This window comes from Molothrus aeneus, chromosome 23 (genome assembly GCF_037042795.1).
Source record: "Molothrus aeneus isolate 106 chromosome 23, BPBGC_Maene_1.0, whole genome shotgun sequence".
NCBI lineage: Eukaryota > Metazoa > Chordata > Aves > Passeriformes > Icteridae > Molothrus > Molothrus aeneus.
In genome coordinates this window covers 4,857,902-4,875,077 of record NC_089668.1, presented here as the reverse complement: position 1 = coordinate 4,875,077, position 17,176 = coordinate 4,857,902, and the positions used below count along the sequence as shown (strand labels likewise).

Below are 17,176 nucleotides of genomic sequence, written 5' to 3'. Positions count from 1 at the left end.
CTGTCTGCTCCCTCTCCTGACCAAGAATTTCTGACTTGCACTTTGTGGGATTAAACCAAAAGAACAGAGTACTGGGAGCTTTCTCTAATGAAATTCCTCCTGTGTTTCCTCAGCCCTGCTGTGGTGGAGGGTTGAGCAAAGTCCTCCCAGACCTGAGAGTGCTGCTCTTGGCAGGGTGGGAGGATGCATCACCACAAAGGAATTGCCTTTTCCTTGAGCTGCACTAAACCTTCTCCATGTGCCAGCCTGCAGGACCATGTGGTGGAGTCAGGCAGTTTCCCTTTCCTGGTGGGAATTCCTCTCAAAGAGGACTGGAGAGACATGCAGGCAGTCAGCTGCTGCTGTGGTAAACTGGTCTGTGCTCATTTACTGGGCTGACTGTGTGGAAGGCGGGGAGTCCTGTGAAGAGTTAACTCCATGGAGAATGAGTAACCCCGTGGCTTCCTGGGGCTGAGCAAAAAGAGGCCTCGTGGAATGAGCTCATGTTCAAGGGAAGCACAACTTCAAAGAGGGCAGGCATGTTTATTTAATGCTGGTAACTCCAGTCAGCTCTAATCTGTCTCTGCTGCTGGCTGCCAGCAGAAGTGGAGGAGTGCAGGGCTTCTCCATGGTCCTTCTCCATCTCCAGGGCCTCCCAGTCCTCCCAGCAGTGTTAGCTTAGCTGGAGCTGGTGGAGCTGGAGCCCAGCCAGCCACTCCATGGAGCTTTCATTAGGCCATGTGTGTGTGTTAAAGAAGGAAAGGGAGGTCAAACAGCAAGGAGGAGCAGCCTGCATGCCTGTGCTTGGTAATTGCACTGCTGCCTGCTGGCTGTGCAGTGGCTGTGGGCTCCTGGGCATCTCCTGGTGCTCCTGTCTGGATGCTGCACACCTTGGGGCTGGGGGATCCAAGCCAACAGCACCACACGGGGGAAATGGAGCTCTGGGAGTGCCTGTGGTGGGTCCTGGTCCTCTCTCCACGCTGGCCACGGGCCAGGGATGGATGTTGGCTCTGCTGGGCTACAGAGCAAGGCAGAATGTGGGAGAGTTCATCCTGTGCACCCACAGCTTCTCCAGCTCAGCCTGGCAGCTGCTGGGGGAGGCAGGTCCCAGTGGCTGTCCCAGAGGAGGGGAGTTCTGTGTGTGTGCAGCAAACTTTCCTCAGCACACCACCCACACCAGTGGGGTGCTCCCAGGGATGTCCATTGGCCAGGAATCCCTACTCCACTCTTCATATGTGGTGTACAGCACCTTACGTGTCTTTTCATGCCTCTTATACGTGTACTTTTTTACCCTTAAATACATATCTGTACCTTAAATACACATCTGTACATACCTTTTAGGAATATAAGGGGAAGTGGACTTTCTGTTCAGCTGAGTGCTGGCTGGGAGCTCTGCTCAGAGGGTTTAGAGTCAGAGAACATCCTGGGCTGGAAGGGATCCACAAGGATCATCAAGGCCAGCTCCTGGCCCAGCACAGGACAGCCACAATCAAAGCAGCCTGAAAGGTTCTTGCCCACACACACATACAGACACCAGTGTTCCTTAAGCTGCTCCCATGTTTCATGTGGGACTGGGAGGGCAGGGGAATACTGTCCCCTTGAGCACAGGGAAGCAGGGACACAGGTAAAGCCCTCATTGCATCTCAGAAGGTGCCTGTGCTATTCCTCCATCCTGGCTGATGCCAAGTTGCTCTGGACTCCTGATGGGTTTGCTGCCCCCTGTTCCACCCTTCTGGATGCTCTGGGACAGAGAGAGGGGTGACTGTGCTGTGGGAGAGGGGCAGCAGTGAAAGGGTTAAGGTTGGCAGGCAGAGCTGGAAGCTGCTCCAGCTCTGGAATTTGGAGGACTGGAATTGCTGCCTTGGCAGCAGCCCAGCTGGCAGAGAGCCCCAAGCCCAGGCAGGCAGGGCAGAGCTAACACAGAGCTCATCCTCTGCCACCATGCCAGGGCACTGGGGGCACTGCTCAGTGCCTGCACAGGTCTGTGTGTGCCCTCAGACCCTGCTCCCTCTGCTTGCAGAGCAGGCACATGTGAGTAGTTTTAGCAGTTACCAAGGGCATAGGCTGAAGGGGAGCTCCATCCGCCCTGGGCTCACAGCTCTGTGTTACCCTGGGACCAGAGCTGCCTGCTGGGGCTGCTGCAGTGACTCCAGAGGGTTACAAGATGCTGATCCTGGACAGAAAGCTCATGGAGTTCTTCATTTCCCACCACCACTGCTGCCATGTGATTTGTTGTTTAACTGCTTTGTCTCCTCAAAGGAAGATGATGATCAGCTGCTAGGTTTCCTGCCCAGGGGCAAAGGTAATGTGTATTTTATTATTTTATTTTGGACATTGCTTGGTTTCTCTTCCTTCTTCAGCGTGAGAACATAGTGGTGGGAAGAGGAGCCTCATCAGGAGTAGTTGGCAGGGTAACAGCTCGGGTGAGCTCCTGTGCATTCCTGCTTGGAGGAGATGGGAAAATATTAATGAATTACTGTCTCTTTAGGACTGAGCTGGGATCTGGAGCTCACACATTAAGCTGGGTGACATTGCTTTGCACTGGCATGGCTGGTTTGGGGACCACACAGGTCGAGCTTATGCACCAACAGGAGGAGGAAGGAGGGTACACAGAGCAGTTCAGGTGTTTATCCATGAGGGTAACACACAGCCCTGGAGCCTGCATGTGCTGCCTCTGAGGCTGCTCTTGGAAGATCCCAAGAAAATCTTTTGAGCTATTTCGAGCACAGAGCCCAGGCTCTCAGCAGTGACCCTGGCTCAGCTTGGATGGTGTCCTGGAGTACACATGTGGGATTTGGAGGTTTGGGAGCTTGGTAAGGGAACCCAGCACTGCAAGAGGCTCTGGGGTGCTGACAGTGCCTGTGGCTCAGCAAACACCAGATGGGAACCATGGCATATCAGAGACCTGAGGGTACTGAGTGATGTCCTGACAGGAGCCTCTGAGAAAAGGAACTGACCTGGCAGAAGCAGTTTCCTCTGGTCTCCAGCCTGTCCTTACTCTCAGTGTCTACACCTTCCTCTCGACTTTTCCTCATGTTTTATTTTGAAATATTTCATATCCCAGAGAATCTGGGTTTTGTTTAGGATGTTTCCTTCCCTTTTCCACTGTGCTTCCTGGCCCAAAAGAGAGTTTCAATGTCTCAGGGTGTTACTGAGCCTTGGCAGGAGGCAACACCACACACCTTGTTTCTGCTTGTCACCATATTCCAGCCTTGGTGGCAGGAGCTTGGTCACCCTTTAAATTCCAGGATTTGGAGTCTTGTTCTTAATCCCTGTCTTTGCAGGGAGCCTGTGTCTCCCACCCTTGGTTCTGTGTTGTGTCTGCCATGTCTGCTGAGAGCTCAGGACAGTCCAAGCCTGGAGCCTTCCCAGGGCCTCTATTTCTGTCCCAGTTGTGCTCATGGTGGCCAGTGATGATGGTCTCTGCTTTGGGAAGAATCACAGGGCTTTGAAGCTTTCACATTTTACTCTGGGACAGGCAACGAGCTCCAGTTCCTGTCCAGCTCCAACCTTCAGCATGTCTGGGATTGAAATGCCTCACGCAGGGAAGATTCAGCCAGATCTCAACAAGATTTCTGCTCTCTGGCAAATTTGTTTATCTTAAATGGGTCTGTTTAACCTCTTTGAGTGCTGCTTCTGCCTGGGAAGTGCTGAAGATGGACAAGGGGCAGTGAGCACCAAAGAAGCACAGGAGAGTGGCCTGCAGGACACCTGTCAGAGTGGGCATGAGTGGTGTGCTCAGAAATCTCCCCCTGCACTTCAGGACGCTGCAGGGGCCGTTGTGGACATCTCCAGGTAGAAGCACATGAACTACAGCTGCATCTGAGAGTACAGAGCCCTTGGCACAGAAAATGGGAATTTGGGATTTGTGCTCCTGCTGCTCTTGGTAAATGAACCTTGTAAATACAAGAGAGAAAGGCAGGAAACCTTTCTGCAACTTCAAGCTTTTCTGTTCCATATTTTTGTATGTTTTGACTTTGTAATTCTTGTCCCAAGGACATAATTTTGTCTTCTTCAAGCTGTGACAAGTCTCAAATAAGCTGATGGGTGACAAATGTTGCTTCCAATCATTGACTAACCCTCAGAGTGTGGATGGCAACTGTGCAGAGTCTCCTGTAATCAATAGTTTGAGTCCCAGTGTGGTGGGCAGCTGCAGGTGCCTTGTATCAGCTGATGGAATATTTTGGCATTAGGAAGTAGAGCCTGAAATCAGGAATTCTCTGTCAAGTCTCTTTGTTTCTGCAGAAAGCTCAAAACTCTTGTTTAAACTAATCTTTCAGTGGTGAATAACATCATCAGTGGTGCCCAGCTTCTCTTTGGCTCTGAGCTCAGCTGTGTTTGAGCTGCATTTTCAGGGTGATGTTTCTCACTGTGCCAAATGGATCCAATGCCAGCCAGCCTCCTCCTCCTCCTCCATGTCTGCCATTGTCCTGGATGCCTGTGTGACCCAAAACAAGACAGTTCAGCCAGCAGAAAATTCCCAGTGATTAGTTTTTGTCCCCTTAATGAGCTGAAATAGCCATGAGTTCAGATTCAGGTCAGAAAGGAGCTCAGGGTTGCATGGCTCAACTCCTGCAAAGCAAGGCCAGCTTTGGATGGTTAGATTGCTCAGAGCTCAGGTGAGCAACAAAGCTGTGGCACAGAGATGCTGCTTTACTCAGGAAGAGTTGATTTTTTGAGTAAGAGAGGCTCCACTTGATTTTCTGAAAATATGGCTCCTCTTAGTGGTTTGCACAAGGAAAAAGAAAGTGAGGATGTCTCTGGCAGCTGCTCGTTGTTGGGCTGGCCCTGTCACCAGCTGAATCATAGAATGACAGAATATCCTGAGCTGGAAGGACCCACAGGATCATCCAGTCCAGCCCCAAGCCCTGCCCAGAGCCCCCAGCAAGCCCAGCCTGGGCATCCCTGGAGCTCTGGCAGCCTCGGGGCCGTGCCCATTCCCTGGGCAGCCTGGGCAGTGCCCAGCACCCTCTGGGGGAAGAGCCTTGCCCTGAGCTCCAGCCTGAGCCTGATGCCTCAGGTTTAGTTTTTCTATTTTCCAGGTTCTGTGCTGCTTTAGTGTGTGGGTCTGGGTTCACATTATGGGATGCTGAGCTCTGTGCACAGAGCAGGGAGACAAAACAATTCCTGCTCCAGCTGGGCACCAAGGACAAATGATCCAAATCTCAGCCCAGGAGCACAAATACCGTGGGCTGGAGAGAGAAAAACAAGCAGGGTGGGACTGCAGGGGCTAAAGCTGGAATGGGACAATGAACTGCAAGATGCAAATGGGGCAGAACTGATCCCAGGGAGAGACCCCGTGCCTGGCCGTGCATTTTGGGACCATTTTGGTTCATCTTGGGTTCATTTTGGGACCGTTTTGGTTCATCTTGGGTGCAGCCCTGGCTGGGCTCTTGTGCTGCCCAAGGTGGATCCTTTGAGGCCTTTTAATAAATCCCTGCTTTATTCTTTAACTCCATCCAGTCTCTGCTCTAGCTCAGCCTACACAAAGCATTGAGCTGCCCTGGCCCAGCTCCAGCCGTGCCCTGGCTGCTGTCCCTGGCCCAGAGCAGGGATGGGAGCTGCCCCTCGGGAGGAGCTGCAGATCCCTGAGCTCTGCCCTCACTGTGCCCTGCTCCAGCTGCACACACCAAGAGCCCTCAGCTGCTCCTGCTGCGGCCCCTCCTGACCCTTCAGCATCTTCGTGGCCCCTCTTTGGACACTCTTTGATAGCTCTAGATCCTTAATAATTAAGATGTAATAATAGTAAGAATAAGATGCAGTAAATTGAAGCTTTTGGCAGTTAAAGGAGACTTTGGCAGTGCTCAGAGCCGTGAGATAATCCTGCTTGCTGGGCACAGCTGTTTCCACCTCTGGAGCTCTGTGGGTGCTGGGCTGAGTGCTGGGCACTGATCCCTGCATAGCAATCCTGTGTTTCTGGACCACATCTGCATGACAGGAGGGGCTGAAGTCCTGCAGGAAAATAACAGGTACCTGAAAAGAAGCTACAGGCTCCTTTAGGGAGCATCCAGTCACTGGAAGTGGTGCCTTGGGGGTGAGGCAGAGTGTGGCCAGCTGTAACCCTGTGCTTTGGGGGCTGCACCACTGATGTGCAGCTTCAGCTGGTGGGAGGACTCTGCTCAGTGCATCTGCTAGGGCAGGAGAAATGTATTAGCACAGCCTGGTGTTTGCTCAGATTCTGGTTCAAATCCAAGAAAAAAGCCAGGCAAGTCTGCTGAATCGTGGGAGGATAAGACCTCATTTCATTAAATCACTGCAGGTCAGAAAAATGTCTGTGCATTGCATCAGTCTGATGGAATCAGCCCCAGGGAAAACATCAGTGCCTGTCCAGGGCTGTGCCCAGGGCTGTGCTCAGCAGCACTGCTGGGCACACAGCACCAATCTAGGTCACAGTCTGTGTCTCTCTGGCCTGAGCTGGCTGCACATTTAGATGTAATTTAGCCTCTTTCAGTGAACAGCCTCCCTTGCTGTGGCAGCTCCTCCATCCCTGCAGGAGCTGTGGCTGCAGAGGGACCAGGGATGTGCTGCCAGGGGCACAGGCACAGTGGGAGCTCCTCTGGGTGGCTGAATGACATGAGGTGTCCCATCAGGGGATCTGCATGCACCCAGTTATGGGCTTTTATTGTCCAAATCCCAAAGCCAATTCTTCAAGCCTGGCAAATTACTGTTATGTGTATTGTCTTTACAGCTGAAGTGGGCAACAGATTTTTCTTGCATTTATTTCACCAAAAGATGAAATCACTTATTATAATCACTTACTAACATAAGATTACACAGTGAAAGCTTGCACCAGGAGTTCATCTGACAGCAGTCTCCTTTTTCCTGGCAGTGAGTTCTCAGTGGTGTGGTCCCAGCCTGGGAGCAAAGGGTGCAGTCCAGCTGCTCTGCCTGCTGCATGCCAGCTTCCCAAATGCACCATTTCTCTGGGTTTGTTACTAGTAAAACTGAGAAAACATGTTTGCCTCACAGCTTGTCTGTAGAATTCTCAATTTTTCCTCCCCATTAGAGAAACCTCATTGTGGCACAGCTTGGTTTAGACACTGAGTGTTGTGCAGATCTCAAATGAAATGCTCCCTGCCCTGGCTTCCACATCCTTTTGATATTTAAGTTTCTTTGAAGTATGGAGAGTTTTAGAATCATGGATTGGTGTAGGTTGGAAGGGGACCTTAAATCCCATCCCATTCCACCCCTGCCATGGCAGGGACACCTCCCACTGTCCCAGCTTGCTCCAAGCCCTGTCCTTGGGCACTGCCAAGGATTCAGGGGCAGCCACAGCTTGTGGGATTCTAATAAATGGTTTGATACAAACATTTCTCTGCTGAGATCAGTCACTGCACACCTGAAGCCAGAGGGCCCAGGATTCCATGATCAGCGCCTGCCTTACCTGTGCCATTCCTCCCTGCAGCTCAGTGCCAGGTGTCACCTGGAGCAGGTGACACTTCTGGAGTACCATCAGCTCTAAGGAGCACCTGAGCTATCACACTCATTTTATTAACAGCAAAATAATCTTGCTTTTAACACTAACAGCTCAGACAAAAAGTAGTAAAGCCCTGTTTCTCCCACATTCCCTGTGTCTGCCTGACACAAAAAAGTCTTTATTCAGGAAGTCAGATAGATCCTGATGACTGTGTAGCTCTTCTCAGCTTCTAATACAGAATGCTAATGCACGAAAGCAAGGAAATAAAATTAAAACTAAACATGCCCACATGGCAAGCAGAATGGGGCTGGATCCTGGATGCACTCTGTGATTTGGGTTGGAAGGGACCTTAAATCTCATCTCATTCCAACCCCCTGCCATGGCAGGGACACCTTCCACTTTCCCAGGGTGCTCCAAGCCCTGTCCAACCTGGCCTTGGACACTGCCAGGGATCCAGGGGCAGCCACAACTTCATTGTGCCAGGGGAATAAATCCCTGCTCACAGTAACTGCTCCTAAAACCTCATTACAGAAACCTTAAAAATCTCTGGATATGCCCACAGTTGTGCCATCCTGGTATCAGTCTTTAATTGTACTTTGTTTCCTTGGCTAAGACTTTTTTCCTTAACTACAAAGCCTCTGATTTCAAAAGTTTGCCTGTGTTTTTTCCTAATTCCTTGCCCCTATGTTGAGGTTTCCAGATATGAGAAACAAGACATCCTAAAGACCACTCTGCAGTTTTCATAATGCAGCAGGATTTTGGTTTGTTTCTTTTTAGCAGAAATTTAAAACAGAAGGAAATACTGGTCTGCTAGGCTGGGCCAGCATATCTCTGGCCTTTAGCATGCTTGGGAAAGATGATTGAACAAATTTAGGGGATGTGTGGGCAAGTCTAGCAGAAACCTGATTTTGTGATGGAAAGAATAAGATAAGAAGGAACACACCTGCCCCTGGTAGTTTGTGGAGGGGCAGGGCAGCTGGTCCAGCAGAGATGAGCTATTGCTCAGGACCAGGAGCAATAATCCCTGCAGGCAGGGAGGATGGAGCTGGTCCCTTCCACTGCAGTTTGCTGGCAATTTAGGAACAGATTTGACATCAGCCTTGAGAGAGGGGATTTCCAGTGTTTGCAGCACTGGTTCTGTGACTGTCAGACAGGTCTTGGCTGATCCCTCCCTAGGAATGCTCTCAGAGCCTTTTCCGTGGCCATTGGCAGGTCACTGCTTGCAGAAGGAAGAGATGCAGGTGCCAGTTATTTTCAGGAAGGAAGGCATGGCTGCAAGCATGATCCTTCTGGAGTTCAGCCCATCCAGGTTAAGCCCCAGTGTCCCCCAGCTCGAGTTCTGAGCTGGGGATCCATGTGTTTGGTTTTGACTCTGGCATGGAGAGCAGTCCCCCCCCACCCAGGGGTCTGGGAGTTCTCCAAGTTTTTCCATGTGTATAAAGATGGAGGCTGCTCTTGTTTTGATTCTCACCTGATTTAATTACATTTGCTTTTTCTCTTTTTATTTCAGTTGTGATTCCAAAGAGCCCTTTACCTGCCTCCGAAGTAAACTCGGAGAAACCTAGCATGCACAGTAGCACAAAGACTGGTTTGGGGCATCAACAAGGGCAAAGGCGTCGCAAAACAGGGAAGAAGCGTGGTCGAACGACCAAAACACTAATCCACCACCCCATGCCTACACCCTCCAAGTCAGTGGAGCCTTTGAAATTCCCCAGAAAGAGAGGCCCCAAGCCTGGCAGTAAGGTAAAAGCTGATGCTGATGCAGGCGGGTGAACAGCAGGTGCTGCAGGTCCTGCCATGGGTTGGTGCATGCGTGTGTTTGTGCACGTCTGGCTCAGCCTCTGGCTGTGTGACTGCAGCAAGTAGGAGAGCAGAGGGGTGTGTGGGCTGGGAGCGTCCTCAGAGCCCAGCCCCAGAGCTGTAGAGAATGTCTGTGTCCTAAAGATCATTTCCATCAAGAATCTGTGTCTTTGGAAGTGCATTGGCTGTGGAGTAGCATGGCAGATGCTGGGAGCATGACAGGATGGCCAAAGGGTAGAGTAAGCTCTCCTGTCCTTTGTGTGTGGCTAGTCTGAGTCAAACAGAGGTGGCAGATCCCAGGCTTGTTATTTTTTAGGGTTGTGGTTTGTAAAATACACACATATTGATTACTAGGTTCTTGAGACACCCCGTCATCACCATCAGAAATGTGTCATGTTCCACAGTGCCTTGTCTGTTGGATGCAGAGGAGAGAGTGTAGTGATCATGGGTGGTAAAGGAGAGCAGGGGTAAAAGGAGAAATATCTCCTCTTTTTCTGCAGAGGAAACCTAGGACATTGCTGAACCCAGCACCCACCTCTCCAACAACCAGTACCCCAGAGCCAGACACAAGCACTGTGCCCCAGGACGCTGCTACAATCCCCAGCTCTGCCATGCAGGCTCCCACAGGTAAGGAGGGTCTTGGACCACATTCTTGACAGGATTGCACAGTTAGGAGCTGCAGCAGGCAGGCAGCAACACCCTGAGAGAGTCCCATTTCTGCCTAAGCCTGTAAAGCAGCAATCCTTACCACTCCAGAAGGGCTGGCCTGAGAGAGGCACATGAGTCCAGAGCAGCTGTTCATTTATCTTTCTATTGGAAATAATGAAGTAGGAAGATTGCAAGCCCACCTGTTGAGTGCAAGGACCACTTTCCCCTGCATGCTGGTGACTCCACAGCTCTCCAGATACATTTGTGGTCCGTTGTGCCCTGGGGCAGTCAGGTGTGCAGCACCCCTTGTGAGTCCCACACCATGCAAGGCACAGCTGCTGGAACTGCACAAGGGGCAGAGGAGGTGCTGAAGGACTGATCTGCCCAGCTCCAGCCGGGATATCAAGGCACACAGGGACAGGAGGGAATAGGGGAGGAGGAGGAGCAGCAGTGAAGAGTCTATGCACTGCTACAGCTGAGGATGAATCTGGTCAGGAAAGTCTAATGCAAAGCTGTTTTTGACATGTTGAGTCAAGCACTGGATATGGGCTGAGCCCTCTGTTTCCCCAGAATGTAATTGGCCAGTTTTCAGAGGAACCTAAAGAAGCCAGTTTCCCTAAAAAGGAAACACTGTGGGAACCTCTAGAAAGTGGGGGCTGCATTCCTTCTTCCCCTCTGAACATCACAGCCACCTTACCTGGCTGGCATGGAAACCACTTTACAGCCTGGCTGCAGGGGAGAGCATGGGAGAAACAGCAGCAGTTTGGAAGGTGAGCATGAGGCAGGAAGATTTTGGAGGGGATTCCTTCCCCTCTAGAAGCGGCTCCACTGCGAGGATGCAGTCAGGCAGTCGTGGTGGATTCCACTTTGTCAGTGATTGGACAGTCTTAATATCTCAGCATCTCTCAGGTTGGATTTTAGGCATCTGTTTCTTGCTTTCTTGAGTGGGTTAACAGCAAACACATTTCTCATCTTGGCAGTTTGCATTTACTTGAACAAGAACGGCAGCACTGGGCCCCACCTAGACAAGAAGAAAATTCAGCAGCTGCCAGACCATTTTGGACCAGCTCGAGCTTCTGTTGTCCTGCAGCAAGCAGTACAGGCCTGCATTGATTGTGCTTACCATCAGAAAACAGTCTTCTCCTTCTTAAAACAAGGCCACGGGGGAGAGGTCATCTCAGGTGAGAACGGGCCCGCAGCACTTGGCCTCCAGAGAGGTTGTTGCAAGAATTCTCTCGTTGGAAGATGTCTGTCCTGAAGCTCGCTGCAGCCACAGGCCAGGGGCAGACACAAGAGTTCTGTCTTCTCTTTCTTGCCACACATGTGTGTCAGTGAAGCAACAGCTGGCGGCTGACTCAGAGCGGAGCAGTTCCCATGGCCCGCGGGCACAGCTGCTGGAGCAGGCAGTGCTCAGCGCTGGCACCAGCCTGGGCAGCAATCCTGCCAGCCCTGGGAAGAGCCACAGCAGGGGGGATGCCACAGCTCCTCATGGAAAGACAAGAAATAGCCCGGGTTTTATTTCTCCTTTAAGCCCGTGCCTAGCTGGATCTGCAGGCCCCTCCTGGAATCTTTTCCGTTCCCTCGGACGTGGCTCCCCCGGCCCCGTGCTGGGTGCAGCAGGCTGGTCCTGGCCTGCCCTGGCAGAGGAAGGCTTTGTTGGCTCTGAGAGCCCAGGATGCTGAGATCCAGGAGCTGCCTGTGCGGCCCTGGGCGTAGCCTCCCGCCCTGGCGGGGGGTTCACGTGTTGGGCTCTGTTTGTTTCTGTCTCCAGCTGTGTTTGATCGGGAACAGCACACTCTGAACCTGCCAGCAGTTAACAGTATCACCTACGTCCTCCGCTTCCTGGAGAAGCTGTGCCACAATCTGCGCAGTGACAACCTCTTTGGGAACCAGCCTTTCACTCAGAACAGCCACATGCAGCGCTCTCACCAGTACGACCACGACAGGTATCTACCAGGTAGGAGCTGGGGGGGGTGGCACTGTAGGGACTCAGGTTTGAGCTCTATCTCAGAAGGCAGGCTCCTGTTCCAGAGCCCTCTCCCAGGGTTCATTACATCACACCCAGTGTCCTGTACGTGCCCACAGGGCTCTTGTTGTGTAGGGTTCCGGTTGCATTTTCTGCCTGTCAGTTTGGTTCCCATCTCTGCTGGAGGTTTCCGCTCATCCGTGCTGTCTCCTTGTCTTCCCTCCTCCCCTCCTCATCCTCCAGTCCTTCCCACTTCCTGTGATCTGATTGTGGTGACTTCATACAGCTAGGAATTCAGGTGAAAGACTGCAGGAAAAGGGAGAGTGATAACATGCAGCAAGTAAACTGGAATTAGAAATGAATTGAAGCAGAGTGGTTTCCACACTGGCCGTGGATCTGCTGGCAGCAGCCAGGGCATCCAGCCCTAGTAACAACGTGGGGTTTCTGTTCAGGGGTGATGCTCATGCTCAATCTGAGGCAGAGGTGGTTTTGTTTTCCTTGGCATAGCATTGAAGCAGCTCCAGCTCACCCCAGCAAGACAGCTCATGCCACAGTGCAGATTGGCAGGCTGCAAAACTGCTCTGAAGTAGAAGCAGTGGAAAACAAGCCCAGCAGTTCCCACACAGTGCTGGGCAGTGGCAGCAGGCCTGGGGTGATGGCTGCCCCTCAGGCTGTCTGGGGGTTCTGGGGGAGCTCCTGCTCCAGGAGTGTCAGTTGTGGAGAGGATCAAAGCTGTCTGCACTCTCTTTGGTGCCTGACAAGTGCTGATTTCCTCTCCTGTCTTGATTTCTTCCCCCTCTAGTCAGCAAATAGCTGTTGTGTTGTTTGAGGTCTTTCCAAAGTTAATCCTTTGCATAATTATGGTTCTGGCAAGAAAAGCAAAAGTTGTATGAATGTAAAAGGATGGGCACTTAGGAAGAACTGTTTAAAGAGAAGTTGCTAAGCATGAGGTGTAGGAGCCACAGCCAAATGCCACAGTGCTTCCACTCATTGCACCTCACAAAGCACCTTAGGCAGAGTCTAGAGAGCAAAAGGATCTTCCCATCCTCTGCTTCCTCCTGGCTGGAGCCAGCAGGGCCAGGAGCAGAGGAGCTGTAGGATATGCAAGGACAGGAGCAGCATGACTAGCTACTGGGGACTGGGGGCTTTCCCCTGAGGAACCCTCAATAGAAGCAATCCCCATGTTTCAGTACCCTGTCATCAGGAGAGAGAGCAAAACCTGAGTGAGAGGGGAAGCACCCAGCTCTGGGCATGGATCAGCTCTCACACAGAGTTTCCAGCCTCCATGAGAGGTCAGTGCCAAGAGCTGGGCTCTGCTGGGCAGAGTGGAAAAGCAGAAATCAGAATTCAGGGAAACTCAGGCAGAGCGCCAGATCTGATATGATGCTGAGACCTGCCCATCCTGAACTCTGATTCAGAGTGTTTGCAGCACTTAAAGAAAAACTAACCACAGTCAGAGGTGTGACAGCACCTAGTCCTGCAGTTCATCCTGATCCGTGAGCTTCTTGGGCATCTGCTCATGTAACCTTTCTCAGGCAGCTGCAAGAAGGTGATAACCTAATCTGTAGTGCTTCTGGTGAGGGCAGGGAAACAGTGCTGGTGATTTTGGGAACTTTGAGCTGGTCATGGAGGAATGAGGGTGGAGTTGTACATCCTTCAATCACACCAGATGTCAGGGCTGCTGTGGTCTCACCTTGAGCCCTGCATGTCCTGCTTGCTTTGTTTCCTCTCCAGGACAGGAATGTGTTGTATGGGGCTGGTTCTTCCAGCAGACAGCCACTGGTTGGGACTGGGAGCTGGTCTGAGTTCCCAGGCCAAAGTGGCTTTGCAGGAGCACCCTGTGGGTGCCATGGAGAGTTGGGGTGTGTGCCTGGGGCAGAGGGCAGGTCTGCAGTGTCCCTTAGCTCAGCAGTGTGCTGCCATTCTGGCTGAATAAATGGAAATAAGGAGGAGCAGACTGAGTTGTGCATCAGGAACTGCCCTTTGCAGGGAGCTGATTGCTGTCCACAGCACCATGGACATGATGGGACCTGGGGCTGTCTGAAAGCACAGGACAGGAGGGACCTTCTGGGCCACAGAGGTTCCTGCTGCTCCAGCACCACAGCACGTGGAGCTTCTTGGATTAACTCTGGAGTTGTGGATTTTGCTTTTCCACTGGAGACTGCTCCAGGTTTTTATGCTGAGATTTTAGAAACTATGTTGTAATTTCCAGCCCCAATTTATTCTTGGGCAACTTGGTGTCTGTGTCTCCTGGTCTTAATATTGTCTTTTGGCTTAACTTGGTTCTCTTTCTTCTGGAAGTAGTTGCAGAGCAGTTGTAGCCCTCAGAGGGGTTCATATTCTCTGCTTTTGCTCTCCTCAGAAAGTGTTGGTTTGACTTAAATGTCATGGGGTGGCCAGAGTGCCCCCCAGCACTCTGGGGAGGAGCTCATGGGGACCTGGTGCCACAGCACTGACACCACCATGGTCACAGGAAACGTCTCTGCAGTCACTTTGAGTCACTGTGTCCTTGCAGCAGGTAGTGATCAGCCTGTCCTGGTCACATACACCATTCTTCTCATCACTGGTGTCACCTGCAGGTCATAAGGGACAGTGCTGCAAGTGCACATCTGGATTTAGCTGCTGGATTTTCCTCCTTGCTGGTTCTTGGTTATATATATATATATATATATGTATATATCTTTCCTTCCTGATTTTAAATGCTGCTTTGTCTGACCTGACTTGGGAAGACATCAGCAGATTTCATTGGTAAATCTCTAAAATTTCTGCCAAAGTTATTGCAGTTATTAAATTACCCTGGGCTCAAGGGTGATCCTCAGGCAGATTCACTCCCAGTCTCATGTTCCTTCTGAGTTGCTGCCAACAGCTTTACCTCCCAAATCAGATTTCTGTGCATAGAACAAGGCTCCTGGTAATTCATGTTCTGTCTCAGCTGGCTCTCAGTGTAACATCTTGCTGAATTCCAGTGTATGAGGTTGATGTCTCTTCCCTCATGGCACAGATCAGGATTTCCCATCACAGGGAGGCTGTTGGGTTGGCCTCCTCTGATGAACACCTGCCATAGAATGTGCCCTGTGTATTTCCTGCCATGGTGCTGCTGAGGTCAGACATGAGCATTTTATTGTAAAAATCCTTTTTTCCACCTATTTTGTCAAATATTGGCAGCACATTTCAAGTGACTCCCAGTAACACAGTGCTGAATTCTGTTAGAATTTACTGCAGCAGACCCAGAATTTCAGGTGCACTGGCATTCTTGGCTTCCTCTGCACCCCTAAGTCTCCAGTTTGAGGACATTCAGTTGTCTGACCTAGTCAGTGGTGGATATTTTAGTTTCTGTCCTGTTTCTTTTATCCTTAGAGCCTTGGCCCCAAGTGCTCAGCATGGCTGCAGCTGGAAGTGAATCCCAGAACGGTCTGGGTTGGAAGAGACCTTAAAGCTCATCTCATTCCACTCCCTGCCATGGCAGGGACACCTTCCACTGTCCCAGGTGGCTCCAAGCCCCATCCAGCCTGGCCTTGGGCACTGCCAAGGATCCAGGGGCAGCCCCAGCTGCTCTGGGCACCTGTGCCAGGGCCTGCCCACCCTCAGGGAAGACTTTTTTTCCATAAATCCAGTCTAAATCTACCATCTTTCAGCATACAAGTGCACTGAGTGCAGGTGGATGTCACAGATGTCCACCTGAGCCAGGTGTGGGTGTGCTCTGCAGCCAGGGAGGAGGTGCCAGTGCACTCAGTGCAAGGTGCATTGTCCTAAATGAGAAGCCCTAATTAGGAGTGGGCTGACAAGATGAGGTGGGTGGCTGTCACTGCTCGTAAAGGTGTCCATGCTGATGGCCCTGGGGTGGCCACAGCACCATCCAGGCACAGCAGCTGAGCTGCTCTTCCCCCCAAGGCAGGGGAGGTGAAATATCCCTCCCAGCTGTCCTGTCACTTGGACACAACCCTTTTTCCTTTTCTCTCAATCCTCACCTTTCTGCACAGTGTCCCCTCACTCTGTTCCTCTGTAGCTGAAACACAGGCCCATCTTTGCCTTTGCACTGTCTCAAAACACAGAATGAGTTAAAAACCTCCCTTCATCCCTGCACTCCCCATCCTGAGGTGCACAGCCTCCTTTTATCCAAGGAAATGATCTGCTTGTTCTCAGCATCCATCTCAAAGTGAGCATTTATCCACTGAGATTTGGGGTCCTTCCCTCTCAGATTATTTCCTTTTTGATGATCACATTCATGAGGTTTATGTCATTTTTGGACTGAAGACATTTTCCTTTTATTCATGATAATCTGAGTACAGCTCTGTCTGTTACTCCATTTCTTTATTTTCTTCAAACTTGTCCTTTAAAAACAAAATTCTGGTTTTGGTTTATCCTCTCATTAATTTACACCAACCTCACTTCTGATTCCTAGAATTAACTTCTATAACCTGACCTGTTGTGTTTGCATTACTTTTAACATCAACCACTTTAAAAAAAACCAAAAGGCCAAACCAAAACCTGATGAAAAAACCTTTGTAAAGCATCACTTTGTGTTGTGGTTCTGTGGCTGTTGGGTGAAGAATGTTGTGCAGTTTGACACAGGGCTGTCCAGAGACATTACCAAGAGCACGTGTTCCCCTCTGGGCAGTGAGGGGGAATTTGTTTTTCTGGCAATGTCACAGTGATTTTGGGTGATATGGAGTCCCAGGGCCTCAGTGCAAGCGGCTCTTTCATTTCCCTGAAGGATATTGATTGAACAGGTACCTTCTCCACCTTTGTGTTTCTCTTTAATCACCTCAGCTGTGCCCATCTGGTGCTTGCCCCACCTGTACCTCCCTTTGTTGGGCATTGTGCATCTCCCTGGTGTCATTCCCCGCCGTACCTGTCACCACTCCTGCCCCTGCTGCTGCCCTGTGCCAGCTCTCAGGGCTGCTCTGGGCTGCTGGTGGCTCCTGGCATCTGTGCAGAGCATTTCACCCCTCTGTGCCCACCCCAGAGCTCTCAGGGTGGCTGGAGGGCCCAGCTGGCGCCTGTGTGGGGCAGCAGGAGGGCTCACCTGAGCTGGGACAGGCTCTGCCACCCCTGTGTCACTCACCTGGCTGCTGTCCCCATCAGTGTCATTGCTTCCATTCCTTGTCCATCCACCACTGACCCCGTGTGTGCAGAGCTGTCCCAGCCCATGGCACTGTCCTGTCTGCTGGGCAGGATGTGCAGAGTCCCTTCCTTGGGATGATGGCTTTGGAGAGGAGCAGGGACAGTGCCATGGCAGTGTCCTGTCTGCTGGGCAGGATGTGCAGAGTCCCTTCCTTGGGATGATGGGTTTGGAGAGGAGCAGGGACAGTGCAGGGACAGTGCCATGGCAGTGTCCTGTCTGCTGGGCAGGATGTGCAGAGTCC

The 17,176-nt window shown here is 51.4% G+C and overlaps 1 protein-coding gene across 4 annotated transcripts in view; it reads left to right on the top strand.

The window, feature by feature from the left end:
- Positions 1 to 17,176, top strand: part of SCMH1 (Scm polycomb group protein homolog 1) — a 63,929-nt gene that overhangs the window by 32,995 nt on the left and 13,758 nt on the right. For all 4 annotated transcript variants that reach the window (XM_066564984.1, XM_066564983.1, XM_066564980.1 and 1 more), the window contains 4 exons: positions 8,907 to 9,139; positions 9,697 to 9,823; positions 10,825 to 11,025; positions 11,616 to 11,801. In XM_066564984.1, the coding sequence (XP_066421081.1) occupies positions 8,907 to 9,139; positions 9,697 to 9,823; positions 10,825 to 11,025; positions 11,616 to 11,801 (747 nt within the window). The remainder of the gene's footprint in view (positions 1 to 8,906; positions 9,140 to 9,696; positions 9,824 to 10,824; positions 11,026 to 11,615; positions 11,802 to 17,176) is intronic.